The sequence below is a fragment of the Blastomyces gilchristii genome (genome assembly GCF_000003855.2).
Source record: "Blastomyces gilchristii SLH14081 genomic scaffold supercont1.2, whole genome shotgun sequence".
Classification (NCBI taxonomy): domain Eukaryota; kingdom Fungi; phylum Ascomycota; class Eurotiomycetes; order Onygenales; family Ajellomycetaceae; genus Blastomyces; species Blastomyces gilchristii.
In genome coordinates this window covers 4,431,444-4,453,507 of record NW_003101681.1, presented here as the reverse complement: position 1 = coordinate 4,453,507, position 22,064 = coordinate 4,431,444, and the positions used below count along the sequence as shown (strand labels likewise).

The 22,064-nt window shown below is 49.5% G+C and overlaps 9 protein-coding genes across 11 annotated transcripts; 3 read left to right on the top strand and 6 right to left on the bottom strand.

Annotated features, from left to right (window-relative positions):
• Window positions 1-189: 189 nt before the first annotated feature.
• BDBG_01350 lies at window positions 190-2,391 on the top strand. 2 transcript variants are annotated; one of them, XM_031720290.1, is made up of 2 exons: window positions 190-314; window positions 416-2,368. In XM_031720290.1, the coding sequence occupies exon 2, from the start codon at window positions 545-547 to the stop codon at window positions 1,826-1,828; it is 1,284 nt and encodes a 427-aa protein (XP_031576405.1). In that variant the 5' UTR covers window positions 190-314; window positions 416-544; the 3' UTR covers window positions 1,829-2,368. The 2 variants fall into 2 exon arrangements, with proteins under 2 accessions (XP_031576405.1, XP_002628442.1); XM_002628396.2 differs by having other exon boundaries at window positions 190-2,391.
• On the bottom strand, window positions 1,998-3,803 carry BDBG_01349 (methionyl-tRNA synthetase). The gene is made up of 2 exons (XM_002628395.2): window positions 3,663-3,803; window positions 1,998-3,485 (listed from the first exon to the last, which is right to left on the bottom strand). The coding sequence occupies exons 1-2, from the start codon at window positions 3,693-3,695 to the stop codon at window positions 2,367-2,369; spliced, it is 1,152 nt and encodes a 383-aa protein (XP_002628441.1). The 5' UTR covers window positions 3,696-3,803; the 3' UTR covers window positions 1,998-2,366.
• A 30-nt stretch (window positions 3,804-3,833) lies between these two features.
• BDBG_01348 (p47 protein) lies at window positions 3,834-5,709 on the bottom strand. The gene is made up of 3 exons (XM_002628394.2): window positions 5,432-5,709; window positions 4,994-5,355; window positions 3,834-4,924 (listed from the first exon to the last, which is right to left on the bottom strand). Exons 1-3 carry the CDS (start codon window positions 5,504-5,506, stop codon window positions 4,183-4,185), a joined length of 1,179 nt encoding a protein of 392 aa, XP_002628440.1. The 5' UTR covers window positions 5,507-5,709; the 3' UTR covers window positions 3,834-4,182.
• Window positions 5,710-6,269: 560 nt separating this feature from the next.
• Window positions 6,270-6,611, top strand: BDBG_01347 (preprotein translocase subunit YidC; the record flags this gene model as incomplete). The annotated part of the gene is made up of 2 exons (XM_031720289.1): window positions 6,270-6,551; window positions 6,603-6,611. 2 exons carry the CDS (start codon window positions 6,270-6,272, stop codon window positions 6,609-6,611), a joined length of 291 nt encoding a protein of 96 aa, XP_031576404.1.
• Window positions 6,612-7,405: 794 nt separating this feature from the next.
• On the top strand, window positions 7,406-9,084 carry BDBG_01346 (mitochondrial Oxa1p; the record flags this gene model as incomplete). Its single annotated transcript, XM_002628392.1, has 3 exons — window positions 7,406-7,495; window positions 7,582-8,385; window positions 8,482-9,084. 3 exons carry the CDS (start codon window positions 7,406-7,408, stop codon window positions 9,082-9,084), a joined length of 1,497 nt encoding a protein of 498 aa, XP_002628438.1.
• Window positions 9,085-9,986: 902 nt separating this feature from the next.
• BDBG_01345 (transcription factor TFIID complex subunit Taf11) lies at window positions 9,987-11,992 on the bottom strand (the record flags this gene model as incomplete). The annotated part of the gene is made up of 2 exons (XM_002628391.2): window positions 9,987-11,255; window positions 11,400-11,992. The coding sequence occupies 2 exons, from the start codon at window positions 11,990-11,992 to the stop codon at window positions 10,334-10,336; spliced, it is 1,515 nt and encodes a 504-aa protein (XP_002628437.1). The 3' UTR covers window positions 9,987-10,333.
• Window positions 11,993-12,616: 624 nt separating this feature from the next.
• BDBG_01344 (S-adenosylmethionine decarboxylase) lies at window positions 12,617-15,672 on the bottom strand. Its single transcript, XM_002628390.2, has 3 exons — window positions 15,292-15,672; window positions 14,441-15,080; window positions 12,617-14,381 (listed from the first exon to the last, which is right to left on the bottom strand). The coding sequence occupies exons 2-3, from the start codon at window positions 14,559-14,561 to the stop codon at window positions 12,868-12,870; spliced, it is 1,635 nt and encodes a 544-aa protein (XP_002628436.1). The 5' UTR covers window positions 14,562-15,080; window positions 15,292-15,672; the 3' UTR covers window positions 12,617-12,867.
• A 1,270-nt stretch (window positions 15,673-16,942) lies between these two features.
• Window positions 16,943-19,217, bottom strand: BDBG_01343 (transcription initiation factor TFIID subunit 6). Its single transcript, XM_002628389.2, has 3 exons — window positions 18,351-19,217; window positions 17,805-18,223; window positions 16,943-17,697 (listed from the first exon to the last, which is right to left on the bottom strand). Exons 1-3 carry the CDS (start codon window positions 18,721-18,723, stop codon window positions 16,987-16,989), a joined length of 1,503 nt encoding a protein of 500 aa, XP_002628435.2. The 5' UTR covers window positions 18,724-19,217; the 3' UTR covers window positions 16,943-16,986.
• Window positions 19,218-19,333: 116 nt separating this feature from the next.
• BDBG_01342 lies at window positions 19,334-21,788 on the bottom strand. Of its 2 annotated transcripts, none has more exons than XM_002628388.2 (3): window positions 21,564-21,788; window positions 20,670-21,466; window positions 19,334-20,608 (listed from the first exon to the last, which is right to left on the bottom strand). In XM_002628388.2, exons 2-3 carry the CDS (start codon window positions 21,404-21,406, stop codon window positions 19,951-19,953), a joined length of 1,395 nt encoding a protein of 464 aa, XP_002628434.1. In that variant the 5' UTR covers window positions 21,407-21,466; window positions 21,564-21,788; the 3' UTR covers window positions 19,334-19,950. The 2 variants fall into 2 exon arrangements, with proteins under 2 accessions (XP_002628434.1, XP_031576403.1); XM_031720288.1 differs by having other exon boundaries at window positions 21,569-21,788.
• Between the last annotated feature and the right edge of the window lie 276 nt (window positions 21,789-22,064).

The following is a 22,064-nucleotide window of genomic DNA, read 5'->3' as shown; positions in this document are numbered from 1 at the left end:
TAACTTCTCGGCTTAAATCTGCTAGAGTTGTGTTATAGCAATTGCTTCATGATTAGGGGTTGATATGCGAATGATGAATGATTATCCCGAGCATTGTATGAAGATAATCCGGAATTTGAATATCTGTGTCTTAGTCAGCATCCTCTCCCCCCCGCCTTTCCTGTTTTGTCCTCCCCAAACGTCCAACCGCTAAGAATCGCGATGACAACTCATCTTCTGCATCTCGCCAGCTTCGTGGATGTGGACAGGCGCTGGGCTGTCTGAAGCAATGCAGCTTGAATGGATCCCGGTTCATTCTCTTCTGCCAGACCAATGTAGGTCTTATCGAGCGCTTGAATCCTCGTAACCTTGGGCCCCTCTTCCCCCCCCGGCCCAAAACTTAGCCAGCTGTTCGCCAGTTCTAACCCCCCCGCAGGAACATACCTGCATGCTTTTGACGAAAATACCGCTGTACAAGTGGAGTGCTGTGGCAATATTACGGGGCCGGCCCCTATCCTCCTGTCTACTATAATAGAACTGTCCCTCCCATAAAATAGTCGCCGATATGGAGGCCAGGTCAGACAACAGCAACAAGAACAACAACTCCCAGAGACTTTGCTCGTCCCTCCCCCCGAACCCGTGGCTCAATCACCCACCCGCCAATTCTCGTGGGCGGACCCGTCTGTTCGACCCTCCCCTAACTACGACATCTCCTCTTGATGAGTCTACCCTTGCACGTCGCACTGCAGCTCTGCGCCAACTGAATGGTCTCCCGCGCGCGTTTCAGCGGAACCATAGACATACCACTTCCATCAGTAGCAGAGCATCTTTGCCTTCCCAGCCTGTGGTAGTTAGAACGTACTCTGCCGAAACTGATGCTCAGACACGGCCATCTGCTATGTCACGAGGCACAGGTATACTAGCAAACGGATCTGCTTCAGATAGGCCACCTGCCCAGCTACCATCCGTTCAGGACTTCGGCATTGACGGTATTCTAAGGGCAATTGAACCTGATATTCAAAGCACTTTGGATGCAATCGCTGAAATATGCGGAAGAAGCAAACTAAGTCTTGCAAACGAGTATGGAAGCCACCGGCCTCCCCTTGGGGAAATTCGTGCCTCGAGCAGATCAATAGATCCTGGCCTACTCCCTGTCGAGGAGGCCAGTTCGAGTAACGAAAGATTAGTTGATCAAAATGTCGTCATTCTCGGTGAGGATACGAGTACCGTCGACGGGCACAGTCGCTTCGCTTTAACATACCGCTCGTTCGTCAATCCACCCGAAGATGTTGGTCTAGCACCATATGGACCAGCTATGCCTCCTACCTGGGGTCAGGAGACATTCTCTCGACAAAATGCTATGTCAACAAGTCATCTATCATCTACTGGAGCACGGGCCCCACCTTCATCCCAGACAAAGGAAGCAAAACCTTCAAGACACAGTTTTGACTGGGCTTTGCTTGGCCGAGAGACGGAGCAGAGGCAGCAGCATCGACACAGCATGTCGACTCAGCCTGTTGTTTCTGAGGTCCACCTAGATGCCCAGGCAGATGGAACATACTTCATGGATACATCATGGGAGTCCTACCATCGGGAGACTTCTGGGCCTACTGAAGACTATTCAGTGGAATCTCCCGTGAACGAATCCCTTCTTCGAATCCGAGCTGAAAGATTATCCTTCCTGGCTGATTTGCAAGGGTGGCTGGCCTGGTTCAGAAATATAGGCCACCGTCTAGATCAAGATGGTGACTCTTCTGCTTGTCAGACTGCTGAAACGCGGCTTCGCGAGGTTCTACAGCGGCAGGGCAATTGCGTTTCCTCAGGCATTATGTCTGCTAACGTCTCTTAGAAATAAATTCCAGCCTCTTATGTTTTCCTCAGGTGCTTAAACTTCCTTTTTATAATCCAGACGTTTCCCTGCAGTATTTCTGGCCTGGCGCACTGAAGTTATTCTGTCTCATTATATACTCTCCACTGAGCCTTTATCCGCTATTCACATTTTACGTTTTGAAGGGCAACTCAATGATATCTAACGATTTACGTATACGACTTATCTGGGAGGTTCTCTTGCAAGAAGTTTATTTGAGCATTGCTATTTTTCTCATTATTTAGTGCCACTCTCCAAAATTGATAGTTAGCAGGCACATACAATACATTGAACGCAAGCTATCCACATTACAATACACATAACAACTTGGGAGTCAACCGTTTGTACAATACAAATGGATTTCATTCCCATGAAACCTATTTTTCGCCCTTTCTATCTAGCCTGTCCAAGATCTGAAAATGCATGTGGTATAGAAAATAATCATGTATACTCGCTAGAAAATGTACACCAAATGTGACCAAAAAAATAAATAAAGAATCATCCAATAAATCACCACAAATCACCCCCGCCCCTCCGCCTCTTCAATAACAGTCCTCGCAAAGCCCTCAAACAGCGGCCTAGACCAACACTTGTGGTACCTTTCCACCAACAAATCCTGAGCCTCCCCTTCCCCTTCCCCCGCCCTCACCCCCTCCACCATCTCTCCAAAACCCACATCAATCGGCACAGCCCCCAAAAACCGCACCCCCATCTCCTCCGCCATAACCTTCCCACCACCGCTAGAAAACACATTACTCACCTCCCCGCAGCACGGACACGAGTATCCGGACATATTCTCCACAACGCCAATGACCGGAATGCAGGTCTTGGCGCAGAAATTGAGCTCCTTGCGCACGTCTGCGGTCGAGATGGCTTGCGGGGTTGTGACGAGGACGGCGCCGGCGAGGAAGGGTTTCTTGTTTTGCTGCTGGTGTGTAGACGTCGTGGCGTTGCGGTTCGTGGTTGTGGGTGCGGGTGTGGTGGAAGCAAGCGTGAGCAATTGCTCTGCGAGAGCGATGTGCTCGTCGCTGGTTCCTGGTGGGGTGTCGATGAGTAGGTAGTCTATTTCCCCCCACAGCACGTCCGTGAGGAATTGGCGGATCATGGCGGTCTTTTTGGGGCCGCGCCAGATTACGGCGTCGCCGCGGTCTCGCAGGAGGAAGCCGAGGGACATGCAGTGGAGGGAGGCGCGGGGTGTGCTTTGGGGTGTGTTTGCATCTTGGTGGGATTGGGGTTGGGTATCTGTATTTGTATTGGTATTATTGGTATTGGTATCTGGTGGTGTTGTAGAATGTTGCGGCGAGGCAATAGTAGTAGTAGTAGCTGTTGTATTTGTATTTGTATCTGTACCGGTAGGTTCGCCGCTGCCCGCGGTGGAGGAGGTGGACGAGTGAGGGGGCGGAGATTTCGCAGAGACATTGGGCGAGGACGGAGCTGCGGAAGCAGGGTGTACTAAAACGGGCATCCAGCCGCCAGGCGCCTGGGTAATTTTCGCATCCTCCTTGCCGACCAGACGTGGTATGGAAGGCCCTGTCAAGTCGACGTCAAGAATGCCTACCGACCGGCCCTGGAGGGTTAGGGCTAAAGCGAGTTGGAGGGTTACGGATGATTTGCCGACGCCGCCTTTGCCGGATAAGACCTATGATTTGTAGTATGAGAAATATGTTAGTTACGGTTCTTGAAATTTGATTCAGGAGGTATGGTGCTGGAGATTTTTGTTTTGCTGTGGTTGTTTTTTGGTTTATCGATAAAGTGACAATTGAGGGGTGCGGAGCAGCGCGAGGAGGGGAAGGGAGGGAAGGGGAAGGATCTTTACCAGCACGATGTTTTTGACGCCGACCAAGGCCATTATTTGTTAGCTGTGGTTCTTTAGAGAATCCACAGTCATCGAAGAGTGCTTAGGACTGATTCCCGATTGTTGTTGGTGGTGGTGTGTCCTGGTTGTCGTCTTTATTTTTATGTATTTTACTTTATTTTTTTGGATTATCAAGCATCAGAGTGGCGTCATTTGGCAGCACATCCCCCGGCGTCCGCTCCGTGAACAGCGACTGTACTCCGTACACCAATATTACTCGCATGAAGCATGATAACTTACATCGAATGCCCCCCTATCACAAATCACAAGTATGACAAATTATTTGGTTAAGGGAAGTCATTGATTTTTCGTACTACGACCCGCAAGTCGTTTTTACTCTTTATTGATCTATCTATAATCGTTTACCCTTGCTGCCCTATTCCCGTCTCCCTGCTTCAGCAGCGGCAAACAATAAAAGAGGCGTAGAAGTCAAAAAGCGAGACATAGTTCAGCATTCCATCACATAGAAACTGTTAAATGTTCACGTCCATTTCTGTACCACAACACCTCCACGCTTGTACTCTTTGAGATCTCCTATGACCGCTTCTTTATCAGTCAACTCCGTACTGGGGAACGTCGTCATCAACACCCACGACCGTTGCTGGCTCGCAGGGTTCGCAGCGGCCACGAACGAATATATATCGCCAATCGTATTTGTGGTGTTAAATCGAGTAGTTAAACGCGTTCCATCTCCTAATCGTATTTGGAATGTAACCGTAGGCTGCGACTCATCTATTTTTGGGCCTTCCGGTCTAGTGGCCTCCTCTGCTGCTACTGTTGCTGCTGCTGCTACCATGGGCACGGGGATGGGCGAATTGGTCCCCGAACCCGGCGTTGGGCTACCAAGTCGCTGTCCGCTCCCAGAGAACGGTTTGTACTTGGGTTTTGGCTTCACGTACTTCTCACCATGTTGCTTTATTTCCACGTCAACTTCTTGGCCGGCCTGCACGTTCATTATCGACAGTGGTGCTCGCCCTTGTCGGATGCCATTCAATATCTCTGCGTTTCTAGGGTCGTCGGATCTGTAGAGCTCGCCGTCATCTACAGAGAACCCGTCTTCCCAGAAGTGAAGCGTTCGACTAACTCGGGGGGCTCGTTGAGGGCGGTTGGCACTTGGGTCTGGGATGAACTGGCTTGGTGTATCGTCGCCTCCAAGAGTACGAGCGGCGCCAGTGAAATGGGAACTTCTAGGTTTGTATTCGTCGGCCGGTCTTGGTGCCGTCCTAATAGTAAAGACATGTTAGCCACGCGACAACTGTGGGTAATTGGGTTGTGAATAGCGAGCTTCTCACCTTTTTGCCTTCTCGATAATTTTCTGCTTGAGATCATCAGGGTTCTGGACAGCCAGTCCTGATTTCTCACCTCCAGCAAACATATCTTGCCCTTCATCGGCATCATCATCACTGTGATCATGAGCTCCAGCATCGCCTGAGCCGAGATCACCAAGCGTTGCAAACTTCTTCCTCGGAGCGCTCCGCATACTGGGTTCGGAGGTGAGGGGAGGCGCCGTGCCACCAAGAGATCGACCGCCTGGAGGTTGTACTGATTCATCATAAGACTCAGGGTTATTTCGTGTGGTATCGTCCTGCTCGGGATAGTAATCCGCCATTGCCTCCTCGATGTCCCAATTATTTGTCGCTAAGTACTCTCTGGCCTGCTCGAAATATGCGAAATGAATAAGTGGAACGTGGCAGATGAAAATTACAGGCGATTCATAGAAAGGAACTTACCTCCGCAGGAGATATTCCCGTAATACCACAGAGCTGGGAGATCAAATCATCCTGTTCCGCCTGAGGAGGGGCCATGGCGCTGGAGGTTCGTAGGTGCTGCGGTTGAAAAGATCCGGCAACGGCTTCACCGCTGGCCTAGGGTATTGAAATACAACTAAGCAAAGAATGCTCTCGAAGGCGAATAGTATCTAGATACAGGACACAGAAATTGAGGAGATGAAGTCGTAGGAAGATGAAGCGAAGACAAAGCTTGCGTCAACCCGTCAAGCTCCAAAGGGAACAACAAGCAAGTGAAGGGAAGCAGCTGCTGACCTAAGCAAGACGTCACGGCTGCCTGGCCTGGTTAATTTGATATAGTAACGGAAGTAAACGACTCGGAATTGGCTTTAAATTCCTCAGGCTCGCGGTGGTTTTTGCTGTGCTGGAAAATATGTAGAAAATACGATTTGATATAAAATTGTAATCTGAGCTTAAATAAAGTAACATATAAAATTTGACCATCTTGGTAATTATTTGGAATTGGGATTCTACATGTTATAGATATTGGATATTTAGGTGACTTGACTTCTGTCCAGGTCAGGTGACTCCTGGCTGGTTCCGCTTTCGCTTCGATCATCGGCGGAGAAATCAAAGTCAACGAGATACACTGGATACCATTTACCAAATTACCATATACCATTTATGATATAGTATACACGGCACCTCTCACATTTCCAACCCAATTGCCATTGGTAGCTCTGGTTTATACGGCGCCTCTCCTACAGTTACCCAACTGTGCTCGATCGAAACCGGCTATTCCTCCCCCCTCTCTACATCCATACTCTACACAGCTCCAACAATGGCGTCTGGAGACGATTCGCACTCGCGGATAGAGCTATACGATTCCGCCTTGACCCTACCCTCCGACTCAGAAAATTATTCAGCAAACAACGAGCTATCCTCATCACCTCTGTCCTCCTCGAGTTCTCCTATAATCCTCTACAAACCGCCAACCTTCTGGGGTTTACTACGGGGCGCGGCTATCAATCTACTCCTTCCATTTGTCAATGGTCTGATGTTGGGCTTTGGTGAACTGCTGGCTCATGAGGCTGCGTTCAGGTTAGGATGGTCCGGCACCAAGGTAAGACATTTCGTGTTGATTTATTTGTATTCTTTCCCCAAATGAGCATAGGCGTGGTGAAAATGCGAATGAATGGCGACATGATATTCCGTTCGGGGTATCTACCTACATACATCAGAGTGCACACTAAGAAATCCCGATTAGATATTTCCCACGTATCGGCGATCATATCCTCTTGGGCCTGGCATTGAAGTCCGTGAGGCCCCGCGTGAAAGACGGTCATGGAATAGTTTTTGATCTGGATTCGATGACTTCGATGGAGTAATAAAGGGCCACGATACATTCCATTTGACTATAGAATGGTAGTGCATTTGTACCATCCAGAGATATTGGGATATCGTCTTCACACTTTCTCCCTCTGTTAATGGCATTTCTATTAATTGTATAGTCTCCCCCCCTGCTATATATCGGGGTTAAAAATCTGGGATTGGCGAATGGCGTCTAACGAACTTCCTAGCTGCTGCTTATTTTCAAGAACTACTACCAAAGTACTCTGTACTGTGAGCATGTACTGTGCGATTTATATCACCATTTCAACCTTGGGCGGCAGAACGAGCATGATAGAAATAATAAACCAGTGACTACTGTAGCCAAGCTCTTTTTTGCTGCTTGTAATATCCGCCCTTGGGCTCTTGTGTAAAAGCGTTGGTGTGTGTTCTGTTCATGCTCCGAAATATGGATGGTTTGCGGAGTCGGCAAACTTTCCCCGGAACGTTCGAAAAGAGACTTTCCGGAGCCTCATCAAATTTTTTGGCAGAAGCTCGACCTCACACCTCCAATACACACTCCACGGCCCAACAGCACGCCCACCACGCCCCGTTCGCATTACACGGCTCCCATATCCTTTTTATACTATGTTGGTCAAGGCAGCTGTCAGGCCGTGGGCCGCGGTACCTGGTGGGACAAGGCGAACACTGGTCTTTTCACCGCACTCCTCCCGATCAGTCAGTCTCCCTACCTCCATATATCTACTGCACATGCGTCGCAATTGCGGCAGATAAATTTTTACTAACTACCTTATTCCTTCTAGCTCTCTACAATTACAGCAAAGAAGTCGTTTCAATTACGATCGCGGACATCAACACAAAATGCTTCCGGGCTGATAAGCACATCATGGAGCCCGGGTCTTCTCCCAGCCGCTGGCGCATCGTCCTCTCGCTTCAATTCCACCGCGGCGTCACCTAGCCCAGCCGCCGAGCCCGCCGCATCTGTGGCTATCGACTCTACCGTGAATGCGCCGGTATCTAGCGGCGCTCAGGCAATTGATTCGCTTTCTGCTGCGGACCTCGTGAGCGTGGACATTTCCCAGATTCCCGAAAAGCTAGGCTACTTAAAAGCAATCGGTTTAGATTATGGCTGGGGTCCTTCGCGAGTAATAGAAACCGTCCTTGAATCGCTTCATATTTACGGCGGGCTTCCATGGTGGGGTGCTGCGATAGGGACTTCGGTGCTGCTCCGTTTGTTCGTGTTGAAATTTGCCATGGGGGCGTCCGATACCTCCGCCAAGGTAGCCAGTATCAAACACATCACTCAGCCATTCCAGGTGGAGATACAACGGTGTTACAGAGAAAACGACACTGTTGGCTTGCAACGTGTGCTACAGCAGCGGAAAATCATCAATGAATCACACGATATAAAGCTCAGGAGACTGGCTTATCCATTGGTGCAACTTCCACTCAGTTTCGGCGCCTTCCGAGTCTTGCGAGGCATGTCTGCATTGCCAGTACCGGGATTAGATTCTGAGGCCTTCCTTTGGCTCTCTAATGTCACAGTGCACGATCCATACTTTATCCTCCCCATCACAACCGGACTTATAATGCACTATACATTCAAGGTTCGTTCATGCGGCTAATTCAAACCCTTTCGTATCCTACCTCGTTGTTTTCTCTCTCTCTATATATATTCAACTATTCTAATAATCTTGAATCAGCTTGGTGGTGAAAACGCTGGCGCAAACGACCCCACCGCGATGATGGCCAAACCCATCTTGCTCTACGGCCTCCCAATTCTATCGACCGTTTGCACATCCTTCCTACCAGGAATCCTCCAGATTTTCTTCGCCACAACCTCAGTGTTAGCAATCGGCCAATCCTACGCCTTCCGCCACCCTTCCATCCGCGCCATGACCGGAATGGCGCCCTTCCCCAGCCCCGCCGTCATTGATACCACAGCCTCCGAACCCAAAGCGCGTATCCTCGAAGTCCAAACAAATTACCCCGAGCAAGCCCCGGACCAAGTCGAGACGGTGCCTAAAGTCAGCTTCATAGACCGATTCATCACCAGCTTCCAAAGGTCTGTTAGCTCCACTCGTAAGAAGATGGAAAGTTACACCGGCCAGAACGAAAAGGTCGAGACGTTTGCCGATGGGACCCCCAAGTCCCGCTTGACGAAGAAGCAGCTTGAGGACGCTATTGCTTATGAAAATAGACGGAGGGAAGAACTCTCTATTGAGCGGGAGACGCGGAATAAAGAGCGACAGATGGAGTATAGACGGAAGCTTGCAGAGAAGAAGAGGAAACAAAGAGAATTATGAGTTTGAGGAACGAGCTTATTTAGTTTTGGGCTTCTTAAAATCTCTTTTGTGCTCTTTTACAATAAACTTCCCTTCTCCCTTTGTTATTAGAGATATCTTTTGTATTTCTTCAAAACTGTACATGTATACTTTACCTCTTGAAATGGCGCGGGAGTCTTCATCTTATTTTATTTTATTTCCCTTCTCTCTTCCCCTATCATCTGCTCAGCTTTGGTTTTTCCCCTTCCTTTCATATCTTCCTCCTCATTGTATTCTCCTCATTGTATCTCTGCTATTTTTCACCCCTTCAAATTCCCCTCACGTTTATCGTCCCCTCTCATGCCTCCATCTGTCCCTTTAGCATAGACTTGTTTACTATATTCCTATACTTGTCAACGCGGGTAAATGTTACCCCTGTTTCGACTACCCCTGCACATGTATGTATGTATCAATTCAGCGGGATTGCATTGAGGAAAAAGAAAAAGAAAAAAGAAAAGCCAAGAAAATAGAAAATAAAGATAAATAAATAAAGTGTAACGAGGAAATGGGAATACTCTTTCCGGCTGTCTCGTCCTGTCTCGTACCTACTCAGCAAGCATGGTCAAGAAAAGGAGAACTAACCAAGGATGAAATGAACTTCCCCTCACTCCCCTAGAAGAATTTGCTTTCCCGGCCGACTCTGCTTCTAGGAATAAAGGATATGCGATTAACCCCTTTATCCCTTTAGACACTACTCCTCAGGATGGAATGGAACAGCTCCAGATATTAAAACAAATATATCCCCTGTTACTATAATCAATCACCCAAGCAGCACGATGTAATAGTTCAGAGCATACTGCGCAGAGTATCCTCAAAAAAAAAAAAAAAAAAAAAAAAAAAAAAAAAAAAAAAAAATATATATATATATATATATATATATATATAAAAGGAATCTTTCGACCTATCATGTCATCCCTAAAATATGATGCCATTGGCAAAAATTAGTTTAAAATAAAGCAGTCCGGTTTGTTCCATCTAATATACTCCGATATTGCTATGCCATTTTACGTTCAAAACCAATAGATACGACCAGACCTGACCAGACCAAACCAAAACCCAAAAACCGCAAAAAGCCCGCAGTTAAGCTCCTCCCCAGATAAAAAAAGGCATCCAGCGGTTCAGTTTAATACACGACCAGCATTAAAAATATAAAAAAAGTAGGGATCCATCGATACGAATCCATCACGAAGAAGGGGCGGAAGTGTTAAAAAAGATACCCCCCCTTCCCAACTCATCGAAACAATCTCCTCCCCCCCACCCCTCGAACACCGCAAGTAAACGAACCCTTAATCCCCGTACTACCCATACTCAACGCGCCAAACCCAACACCACCCCCTTCGGCATCCAGCTTATACCGTCTAAGAGCCTCGCGCAGGTGTGCGGGGAGGAGTTGGCCGCGGTGCGGATTTGGGGGGGGTTCGAAGGGGGGTCTTTGCTTTTTCGGCTTGGGGGGTGGTGGTCGTGATTCGGGCGATGTGGAGGAAGAGTTGGGGATTGTGGACGTGAAGGATTGCGAGCCTGGTGGGGTGTGGAGGGAGGTTGGATCTGTGCGTGGTTGAGTGTGCGGTTGTGGCTGTATTGAAGGAGGGGGGACAACGGCGGTGGTGGGTTGAGGAACAGTGGGGTCAGTCGTCTTGACGCCGTTGGCGGAAGATGGTTCTGCTTTCACGGCAGTCATTCCATTCTCTTTCGGTTCCGGTTCCGTTTTAACCATAGAAGGTGCGCCTGATTCAGTCATACTGCTGCTCGATTCGAAAGTCTGCGGCGGTGCCTGGGTATCTGAGACCGGGTTCGTCGGAGCTGTGGGATTATTCGGCTGCGTAGGCTGTATAGACTCCGTAGATTCAGCAGCAGCAGCTTCAGCAGCAGCAGCTTCCTCCTCCGCCTCTTCCTTGGCCAACGCAGCTTGATATTCCGCATACGCAGCTCTATCCGCCGCGTCCGCCCACTCTTCCTGCACCGTCCGCGCCTTCTCCACCAACTCTCCAACAAACACTTTCGTGTAGCCGCTAATAGTCGTAATGACATTCGGGGGTACGGACTGCGACAGCGTCTGATTCACAATCTTGCGTACCATGGGTTTATTCAGCTTAGCGCGCTTGAAGAAGTCGTACCGCGACGACTGAGCGGGCGTAAATGCGTCGATAAGAATCCTGTTACGGTATTGTTTTCACCAGGTTAGCTTCTGTACGAAAATATCGGACGTATCAAGGACACATCCCATAAATCAAGGCATTAAAAAAAAAAAAAAAAAAAAAAAAAAAACGGGACAAAGTAAAGAAAAACCAAAAACTCACGCAAGATTCTTCCTCTCAGCCTCCGCCTCCCTAGCCGCCCCATCCCCATCTCCATCCCCATCCCCCCCTCCATCCTCCCCCTCCTCCAAATCCCCCTCATCCCCCTCATCCCCCTCCTCTCCCTCCTCCTCCCCCTCGCCTAACTCCCCAAGCCCACCCCCATCAACAACCGTCCCCCTCAAACTCCCCGACCCCGACCCCTCCCTCTCCCTCTCCCTCTCCCCCTCCCCCCCTTTCCTCCCACCAACCCCACTCCCCTTCCTCCTCTTCCGCCCCTGCCCCTGCCCCAGCCCCTGGCCCCTCCCATCCACACTCCCGCCCCCAAACGACCCCGTAAAGCTCCCCGTCGCGCTCGCGCCATCCGCCTCAGATTTCGCGCTCGTGGCGCTGGCGCTGTAGACGCGCGGGTCCGTGTCCTGCGAGGCGGGGAAGGAGGTTTGGCTGAGCGGGTGCACGCGTTGGCGTTTGTGGGAGAGGGCGCTGGCGCTGGCGCTGGTGCTGATGCTGGGCCGCTTTTTGGGCGGTTGGTTGGGGAGGGAGAGGGGCGCGGGTGCCGGCGCGGGCGCGGGCGCGGGCGGTGGGGAGGTTGACATTTCTTTTTTTTTTTTTTTTTTTTTTTGTTTTTTTCTTTTTTCTTTGGCGGGTTTGGGGGTGTCTCTCTCCCTCTCTCTCTCTGTGTGTGTGTATGTGTGTGTGTGTGTGTGTGTGTGTGTGTATGTGAGAAGTTGTAGCGTAATGAACCGCGGCTCTCTCTGACCTCCGACCGGGTGAGGTCAAAGGTGAAATGACGCGCTTGCTCGGTTGGGTAAAGCTACGGGTTGAAAGGAGGGCCCGGTTGCAGCGATAGTTATGTGATGGTTCTGCGCAGTTTCATTAGATGGAAAGGTGAGCGAGGACGTATTAGGTGATATGTGTCTCTGCTTCAATGAATTGCTCCTGAGAAAGCCGGCGTCGGAATAATCATGTGACCTGGATTCTCCGCCGCCGTCGAATATTAGAATACTTCGCTATATATATATAAAAGAGAATTTCATTTCTGAAATCTATTTGTATTTTCAATCTGATGTTTAGATCATAAATTTTATTTCAATAAAGATTTCATATAGAAACAGTAAACAATCAAAGTTGAAGAGATAGAATATATCATTAACTACTTCAATTTTGAATTTTAGAAAGAGTAAAGGAAAAGAAAGAAGAAAGAGGTAATCAAACAGTGATTTTTTTTTTTTTTTTTTTTTTTTTTGAGCAAGAAAACTAGTAAATAAATAAAATAACATAAATCATCATTAAGAGGAGAATCATTAGAATGAGCAAGCAAGTAGATAAGTTAGCGCAAAAGCCGAAAAGAAAAAATAAAATAAAATAAACGAGCAAAAACCGAAAAGAGAAGAAAAAAAATTCATTCCACTTCACAGCCACGAACTGAGAACTCTCAACTGCAAAACACCCCATCCACGCCTTCCCTCCCTTAAAACACATGCTCCCCAATCCGCGGCGCCCCGCCCCTCCAGTCATTCCGCTCATAGTAGCGGAAGACAAGATCGTACCCATCCAAGTCATGCACGATGCGATCAACACGGCGATACCCCGGGATCCGCTCCATCTTCTCATTACGCACGGCCGCATTGGTATCGCGTTTCACCTGGCGCTGGTGGTCTTGCTGGTCCTTCTGGTGGTGTTCTCCATTCACGGTCCCGTTACTGGTGATGCCGGTGGTGGCATCTGGTTTCTTCTTAGCTTCAAATAGCGTCACGCTAAAACGGCCCGGTTTGAAAATATCCACGACATGCTCGACGATTTCGGACGTCTCGCGGCCGCTTTGGAGTTGCGGGACGTTGGTTTCGAAGGAGGCGTAGGAGCAGTGGGGTTCGGGTGTAACATGGACGGTGAAGTAATGTGAGCCGGTGCTGGGCTTGGATGTAGCTTCGTTTGCATCTGTAGTAGGGGCAGGGGCCGGGACGACGCCATTGGCGGAGAATCCGCATGGGGTGAAGAGGTATGCGTCGACGCGGGCGCCGGGATACTTGCTTGTCGGGTAGATGTCAGTGAGACCGCATGATTCTGCCACGACGGTGCCGAGGCCGTGGCCTTCCGTGGTGAGTTCGGGGGGCAGCGATTGTTGATCCATCTCTGAGCCCAGGTCGTCGCTTGAGTCTGAGGTGTTGCTGAAGACGTCTAGGTGTTCGTCGTTGTTATTGTTGTCCTTTGCTTGTTGGAGATGCTTGTTCCGATGATGGCCTTCGGTTGCGACCGCACTCGCATGGTCGAGGTAGAATTGTTTTGCATTCTCCTCGTCCAGGTCAGTCATCAGTATCTCGAGAGTCTCGTCCTCCTCGTCCTCTTCCTCCTTAGCCGAGTTGGCAGTAGTAGTAGTAGTAGTGTCTGCTGTCTTGGGATCCCCAGGGAAATCGAGGACCTTCACCGGCGGATCATTGCTTGGTGTGGACGGTGGGGTCAACACAGTATACGGCTCGGTCAGGTAGAGATACCAATGCTCTCCATTCATTTTGCCAATCATGTATGCGCTACCTCCAAGGAATAGCTGGTCCATCGCCTTGACCTCATCACGCCAGCTACGATGGGGACCGCGCTGGCGATCAGGGAACAAGAAGTTTTTTCTGCTATAGAAGACGCGGTACGGAGCAGCCGCAGTTTTGATCCCACGACCAGCTGGGGCGGTATTCTTGGGGAAACCGGCGTATACGGCAGCAATCTCGAGGATGCGAGGCAATCCAGAGAGCAGGGTAGTGGTCCCACAGGTCTTGAGAATGAGCTTATGGGGGAACACAAACATGCTGGATTCCGAGAGAAGGTAAGCGTCGACATCGTCGGATTCGATGATTGACAAGACTTTGCAGCTGACAAGGTCAAGCATGTCCTTCCATACCTCCACCGGAACAACTTTGAGGCCTGTAGGCTCTGTCGATCCGAGGAGGTCCTGGGGAGACGGACCAAACCATACCTCTAAAAGCTTTTCGGGCCCTGCGATGATTATGAAAGTCAGCATATCAAGGTAACAAAACAATTTAGGCGCAACGAACCTTCAAAGGCAGTGCTCGAATCAAGATCCAAGGTAGCCTCATGATTAATTGTCAAGGACGACGTCCCCATGAATGAAGATGGTGATGCCGTGTAATTCTTCAGGATCTCGATGTTCACCATATCCCAAGCCGCGAAACGGAATCCAGGTATAAATTTTAACAGGGAGAAAGAAAGAGAGCAAAAAAAAAAAATAGTTGGAGGAAGGTTACTCCCTTTCCGCTTCGTGCAAAAGACCCTTGGACGCGAGCGAAAGACCTCTTTTGGTTATTGAAGCACAATCTTCCACCCAGACGAACAATGCGGTGTCCGCCTGAGATAGAGGAAGGCCCGAATTTGGTGTGGAGGCCTACGACAGCTGGCAACCTATGCCAGCAAGATGTAAAAACCGATGTGTAGCGGTACCTGCCCCGAGAGAGGCGTTATGGGGGTCTGGCGGAGAGGGGGATGAAGAAAGCTCTGGGATGGGGAATTGTGGCTAGTCCGATGCGTGAACCCCCGCACTGGCAAGATACCGATACCTGTAAAAGTATCGGGTCCAGCAGACGAGGAGATCTGCCTTTATATAAACAGACAAAATGGAAGTGTTATGTTGGGATTTGGTATTCCCGTGCGGGTTTGCGAAAGGCTCGTTATCGTGGTCTAGTTTTTTTTACAAAAAAAAAATAAAAAATAAAATATCGAGATGTCAGTTGAGTTTGGGCGGAAGCGGGAGCAATGAATTTGGGGCAGTTGATTATGTATTTCTAATTTCGAGACAAATGACCGGGAGGTGGTGTAACATGGCCGAGGTGGCGACTCTTTCTGATAGGTATAGGGAATAATAGACAGGAGGGGGGAATATACAACCTACTTTGCGGGCTTGGAGAGAAATCGCAGGAGATCCTTACGGCTCATGGAGCGAATGTGGTGTTTCTCTTCAGCGAGTCAAAATGAGGCAGCTCATCTGCACACCTTAAATCATCGACAACTGCTTTTAAAACAGCTCTATTCCTCGCGGGATAGAATGTGAATGGCGTCCTATCTCAAGCAGAGGAGAACGGGGAGGCGAATAAACCAAGTCGCCAGTCGACCAGTCGATCAAGCGCTGCTGCACTTGCACTTGTAGTTCAACAGGGAGGTTTCAAATAAAAGCACACAGGATTGTGTAGAGAAAAAGAATAGCAGAAGCTGGACGAAGTGACTGGGGGGGGGGAATTGGGGTGAAGGGTTGGTGTAAGAAGAAGAAGAAGAAATGTTGTTGTGTGTTTGTATGACAGACAGACAGCAGGCGGTGGGGGGGAGTTTTTTTTGTGAGTGAAGATGATGATGAGGAAACAACAACAGAGTTTGTGTTAATTAATTAATTATTAGTTAGTGGGAAGTTACTTTAATATAAGCCACACACACAACACACAATTCAACAGCAGCCAGTTCAGCAAGAACAATTATTAATACATAACTACAAGAGGGAGTTGATGAAAGGGAAGAAGAAGGGAAAAAAAGATGCAACAGTCACAGGTTGTGGCCGAAGTCTTCTTCTTCTTCTTCTTCCTTTACTCTCCTTATTTTTCAGTCGCTGCACGCCACCAAGCTGTTTTCGGGCAAATTTATTTATTTATTTATCTATTTATCTATTTATATAGTTAAACTATTTTACTATAACTAGTTACGGAGCAGGCTCTAAATTTGAACTCTCCCGTAACCCTCTTTTCAAATAACTAGTCAACAAACCCCGCCCCACTCACTCTCTGCTCTCAAAATTTAGTATTTTTTTGCCCAAATATCAAGTCTTTCAAGGGTTGTTGAATAATACATAATGATAACTAAATAATTATGATGATGATGATTTGTGTGTTGCGTCCAGGCCTTGCTCATCATCACAGCCAGCCAGCCAGCCAGACAGACGCCAGCCCCCTGCAGGATTAAATCTTGCAGTACATTATATGTATGTATGGATATACCTAACACCTACCTACAGGGGGGTTACGCTGCGTAGGTTAGGTGTAACGGAGATGTCCTCTCGTACGAATGTGGTCTCGTCTGGGGTGGTGTTGATTTCCTCATATTGAGATTGGTTTCTTTCTTGCTGCAAAGCTGCAGGGGATTAATGAATGTGTAGCTGCATCGTATGTATACATATTGATCCATTTATTTGATCGAAAAGTTTTAAAATAAATGTGTAGTATCCGGAGCAGGTATTTATTTAATAGACACAGAAAAAAATGCACACTGCCTGGGTAGGTAGCAAGCAAGTGCCTTTTCAAACCCCGTCCTCCCCCCCCGGTTCAACGAAACGCCGTTTCATCCAAAACGAAAAGGAAAAAGAAAATAAAACTCCGTCAAAACTCCAGTCCCCAAATAAATGCGGTTCCTTTTTCCGCCATGGGGAAAACCCCTAGCCAGCCAGCCAGTCTCGCGCGCAGGCCGAATAGCTTCCGTCCCAGGAGAGGAGACCCTCCCTCCAGGAACACAAAAAATCAGCAAGGGCAAGGGGAGAAAAAAAAAAAAAAAAAAAAAAAAAAAAAAAAAAAAAGAGTAAAAACACAAATCGCATCATCATCAAATATCATCTCCCCACAATCGCATTCGCCAATCCCACCTGCCCACCGTCCAGTATCCTCCCCGCGATAACCTCCCCAACCTTTTCAGCAAGCCTCCCGCGCACTTCCTCCCCCTTCCCCTCGCACACCTCCTCCAAAACCCCATTCGTCAGCATCGCCGCCATCCCCCGCGGCTTCTCGTCATCCGCCAACGTCCCCAACACCGCCAATATAACACCAATAACCTTCTCAGCCTCCAACTTCCGCACCCCTTCTTCTGGTCCCCCCGACCCCGCTCCCGCTCCCGCTCCCGTCCCTGTCGTCGTTGCCGTCGTTGCCGTCGTCGCCATCGTGGAAGAAATCGCATCCTTCAGCACAACCTCATACGTCCTCAAATTCGGCACGATGAGTTCGCGCACCACGTCCACCCCGCCGATGGACTGCAGGCCGATGATGGCGCCGTAATGCGTGCCCAGCGGCTTGCCGGGATCCAGGAAGTTTTTCAAAAAGGTGCGCGCCAGCCGCGGGCGCAGCGTGTGTGAGGAGTGCGAGTATTTGCGCGCTATCATGCTTATGAGCGAGGCGGCGAGGTCGCGGAGGACGAAGTGTTCGAGGGGGTCGGTGGGGGTGGGGGTGGGGGTGGGGGTGGGGGTGGGTCCGGCGCCGGTGGAGAGAGTTGTGGAGCCTAGTTGGCGGCCGATGAGGCAGGTTAGGACTGGGGGGATGAGGGAGGGGACCTAGATATACACATGGACATATGGCTTGTTAGATTTTTGTGTTCTTTGGGCAGAAAATATAGGGAGGGATTGGTTGGGTTTGTTTGTTGTAGACCTGGTAAACTTACGTATGGATCTACGTAGAGCGTTGTATTCTGAATCAGCGCCTCGGTCATATGCATAACTTGGGTCAGGACGAATAGATCCTTAAGGCTATGCGTGACTTTCTCGGAGATGAACTGGACGAAATACGGCACGAGCTGATGCAGGCCCGGATCCTCTTTCAGACTCGAAAACGCAGAGAGGCGGTACTCCTCGTTCAACTCGTCTAGAAATGCAGTGCACACTTTCTCGAAGTAGAGTTGTAGTTCTTTGGAGAGGATGTGCTTGACTAGCGGCTTGACGGAGACGTTGTCGTTTCCGCTCATCGCAGCCAAATTGGCATTCGCATTGGGACCCTTGGAAACTAACTCGATATTCCGCGAGTCGGCCCCTGTGGGGTTCTGTGGTATTGTAGGTTGCACGCCCTCGACGGCCAACCAATGCGCTTTAATCAAGCGACAAAATATGAAATCAGCTACCCAAACGGTCGACAAAAAAGGACACGACAAACACTTCTCAACCAAAGGAGAGAGAGAGAGGGAAAAAAAAAAAAAAAGAAAAAAAATACACACCCGTAAACGTAATCTCCCTCGGCACCCTGGGCAAGGGCGCATTAATCAACTTCTCAAAATCCACCTCGTCATCCTCCACGTAAAAAAGCGGCTGCCCGGGGCCCAGCGTCGCCTCGCCAAACCGCAACGGCCTCGTCGACTCATATCCATACAGCGGCTCCACATCCAGCACGCGCAGGGCATGCGAGACATCCTGCGTCGTCAGCAGCGTGCGTTTCGCATGCCGCATGAACTTCAGCGCCTCCTCGAGCACCTGCGAGATGCGGTATTCGACATCGCGCGCGAGGTTCTCGACAACTTCGTCGTTGAGCGCGCCGATGCCGACGGATTCCGCGACGTCGCGGATGTTTTCTGGGTTCCACACGGACATCATATATAGATATATTCGTTTTCCTTTTCTTTTTTTTCCCCCTCTGTTCGTTTGGGAGGTTATTCTGCTACGCGTGTGTCGGAATATAAAATTGGGAGCGAGAAGGGTGCGGTGGTTTGCCCGGGGGGGGGCGAGGAGCGGGGTTCGATTTGACAGCAGGAATATGAAGATCGTCGTATTCCAGCCAGCCAGAACAGTTTACCCCCCTTCTTGAATCAACGCTCGAATCTAGAATGCGACGGAGGTCGTGGGCGGTATGGGTGTATACGGCGGTAGGTGAGTAAGACGTACCTCCTAACGGACGCGCATCCTGAGACTGGCCACTCTCCGCAGTGAGTGAGTGAGTGAGTGGTTCCGTCGGGTGAAACAAGGTTGATCGGCTATTGAACAGTCCAATACCAGCCCGCAGTACGAAAGCTAGCTGTATGGAGGGACTTTGACACGCCTGGTTAGCGAAGTAAAAGGTATTGTCCAGCGCTGAACTGCGGAAGTCTGACTGCACCTGTGGTCAGAATAGCCCGCCGGACCAGCATTGTACTGTAACGAAGCTCCTAGCGCCGCTTTACGCAGTACAGCATCCATGCACTCTTTACTCTCTTTTACAAAGCTTTCACCAACAGCAAATATAAACTAAGAAATAAATACTATCACAAAGAAGTATAGACACTGGGATTTGTTTTTGAGTTAAAATGAAATCTGATAAATAAGAGTTCCGCCGGCTACAAAGGGAAAACAACAACTGTTTGAATGGTATCATGGATGGTAGGGAAAAAAAAGCGGTAAGTAAGGAGACACAGCACGCGGAGATCTCTTGTCCTCCTCTGGCCTAATCATAGAGTGGAGAATAGCAAGCACCTCGGTATCAAGAAAAAGACCCAACACTATCGAACTACTTGAAAAACGATCCACACCAACTTTTTGCTTTGGAAAAAGACACAAGTATCTCCGGCAAATCCTTCCACGCAGGGCACAGGCAAACAGTATTCTGCAGCGGTTTGCAAAACAACTTGTCAAACACAGCATAAACCCAGAGGTAATGTATTATTATTTGCCTGTGCATAACCTTGCGCGGTGTAGGTTAGCACAAACCGGAGGCCAGATCGAACGGGGAGTTGGGAAGTATTAGAAGTGCTCTCACACACATGTTGTGACCAAGTAACAAAATAAAATAAATTACAAAACAAAGTTTAACAGAGCAAGCGGGTAAAACGGTTTGAGGGATCGCCAGGATCACTTGGCCGCTGCAGTAGGAGCTTCGTCCGTTGACGGAGCCGCAGCTTTCTCAGGCTCAGATGCGGAAACTGGGGCAGCAGCTTCAGCTGGAGCTTCGGCGGGCTTGGCATCATTCGCAGGGGTCTCAGCTGCCTCTTTAGCAGAACCGTTGGTTTCAGTAAGAGTGGCTTTCCCTTGGGCAGCAGGTGCGGATTCTGGTGCAGGAGAAGGTTCAGGGGTGTCCTCCTTCAGGGTGACAGTTTGAGCGCTCTCTTGCAGCTCACCACCCTTGCCGCCGTACGACTTGGGAAGCTCGTCAGCAAATGCGAACTCGCGAGCAAGATTCGCACCATTAGTGATTGGGTGGAACTTCCGGATGGTGTTCTTGCTCAGGAACACCTTCAACGCAGTGAACACCCAACCCATGAGAGCGGGCACATTGACGAAAAACTTTTCTTTCAGAAGTTCCGGGTACGCTGTGCTGAACACGTCGATAGTATGTTTGGTAGCACTTTTAATCGAAGGGTTCAATCGGAGGAAGCTGACGTTCTGATAATCATGCACCTGGATCATCTGGTAGGGGTCCTCGCCAGAGTAATCGATCACGGATTTGGCCTCGCTGAGCTTCAAATCTTTAACAGCCATTTCCATCAATGCAACTCTCCACTTGATGAATCTAAAAGTCGGCGACAGTTAGCAATTGGAGCCAAAATGGGGACGGAGCTGATAAAACCCACTCGTCAATATCGCCAAAAGTGCGGTTAACATCTTTGACGGATCCGTAAATGTTCCAGGTGAAAACGACATTTCCTTGATTTTGGTCCTTGTAATTCGCAACATAGCCAAGCCCCTGAAACTTGGCTGAGCTATAGGAGGTGTTTTCAACCAGCGCCAAGGGGTTCATTTTCTTGCGCCATTCCAGAGCTTTAGTGAGCTGCTCCTCGGCCAGTTTGACGTTACCCTCATTTGCACGGAGGAACTTGATCAAAACATTGACGGTTGGTATGTCATCGGAATCCTTGAGGGTGACGCCCCACATCTCGTTGTAGGCAGCCTTTTTGAGAATGGATGCGAGCTTTTCGAAAAGCTCGCTGAGGGCCGGGTTCTTGGACAAGTACTCAGGCCGCGTGTCAACAGGGACTTCGGGAGGCTTGTCTTCGGAGACGGGCTCGCTCTTCTTTTGGTCGCTTTGCTGTACTTCAATGGCATCCACATCGGGCTGCTGGGCGGGGGAGGCAATTGGGTCCTTAGTTGGAGCGGCTACTGGAGCATCAGTCGTAGCAGCAGCGGAGGGCGCATCGGTAGTGGGATTTTCTGTTTGTTTATCCTTTTCATCCTGAGAAGCCTTGTTGCTGTTGTCAGTCGCAGATTGTTGTTGGTCCTGTGTATTCTCGGGGGGCTTCTGGGCGACGGGGGTATCCGCAGCATCCGCAGCAGCTGCAACGGGCTGGGCTGCTTTCTCAGTTTCCGACATTATTGCCAGAGGAAATGCGATTAAGCTATATATATGTGTGTGAGAGAGTGTACGAGGTCCCTGGTGAGGAGAGGTCAGTCCACGCGTACGAGACGTTGAACGTAGCATTGGCTGGAACAACCAAACGTGAGACAGGGCGGAATAGCTGGGACCGTACCGTACCAGAAGCAATGCTCTTTGTGAAAGAGAGATTCGCTCGCAGTTTGCGATAGCAGATAGAGATTGTTGAGAGGAATGAGAAGCAGTTGAGCAGTTGAGCAGTGGAGGAGGTTGAAGGTGAAGGTGAAGGTGAAACGGCGGGAGATAAATTCAGGAGCAGCTGCGGCTTCTGTTTTGGGCTGTTTGGCAGTGTTTGGCTGCTTCCACCCGGCGCCTGCCTCGTTCGGGTTGCGCGACAGGGGGTAGGGTAGGGTAGCTTCCCGATAGGGACATCAGTCCCAAAGTGGGCTAGCGTCAATTGGCTGCCGAACTGGGAAGTCTCGACTGTGGAAACTACCCGCGCGCTTACAACGGCTGCGATTAGCTCGCCAGGAACAAGGAACAGCCGCAGGGGAATTCCAAAGATGTATCAACGGAGGATATTTCAATCTCTTGAATAAAACGTATAACTTGCTCTACCTACCTGAAACAAAATGTTTTAGTGGCTGGCTGCTAGATG

Coding starts and splice junctions, on each gene's coding strand:
- BDBG_01344 (XM_002628390.2), bottom strand. CDS start 14,561: ATGGTGAACATCGAGATCCTGAAGAATTACACGGCATCACCATCTTCA. Junction 14,382..14,440: donor TTCGAGCACTGCCTTTGAAG/GTTCGTTGCGCC, acceptor TAATCATCGCAG/GGCCCGAAAAGCTTTTAGAG.
- BDBG_01342 (XM_002628388.2), bottom strand. CDS start 21,406: ATGTCGGAAACTGAGAAAGCAGCCCAGCCCGTTGCAGCTGCTGCGGAT. Junction 20,609..20,669: donor ACTTTTGGCGATATTGACGA/GTGGGTTTTATC, acceptor GCCGACTTTTAG/ATTCATCAAGTGGAGAGTTG.
- BDBG_01348 (XM_002628394.2), bottom strand. CDS start 5,506: ATGGCCCCTCCTCAGGCGGAACAGGATGATTTGATCTCCCAGCTCTGT. Junction 5,356..5,431: donor CGGGAATATCTCCTGCGGAG/GTAAGTTCCTTT, acceptor TATTTCGAGCAG/GCCAGAGAGTACTTAGCGAC. Junction 4,925..4,993: donor ATTATCGAGAAGGCAAAAAG/GTGAGAAGCTCG, acceptor CTTTACTATTAG/GACGGCACCAAGACCGGCCG.
- BDBG_01349 (XM_002628395.2), bottom strand. CDS start 3,695: ATGGCCTTGGTCGGCGTCAAAAACATCGTGCTG. Junction 3,486..3,662: donor GCGTCAAAAACATCGTGCTG/GTAAAGATCCTT, acceptor TACAAATCATAG/GTCTTATCCGGCAAAGGCGG.
- BDBG_01350 (XM_002628396.2), top strand. CDS start 545: ATGGAGGCCAGGTCAGACAACAGCAACAAGAACAACAACTCCCAGAGA.
- BDBG_01343 (XM_002628389.2), bottom strand. CDS start 18,723: ATGATGTCCGTGTGGAACCCAGAAAACATCCGCGACGTCGCGGAATCC. Junction 18,224..18,350: donor GAGGGAGATTACGTTTACGG/GTGTGTATTTTT, acceptor GCTTGATTAAAG/CGCATTGGTTGGCCGTCGAG. Junction 17,698..17,804: donor CGCTCTACGTAGATCCATAC/GTAAGTTTACCA, acceptor GTGTATATCTAG/GTCCCCTCCCTCATCCCCCC.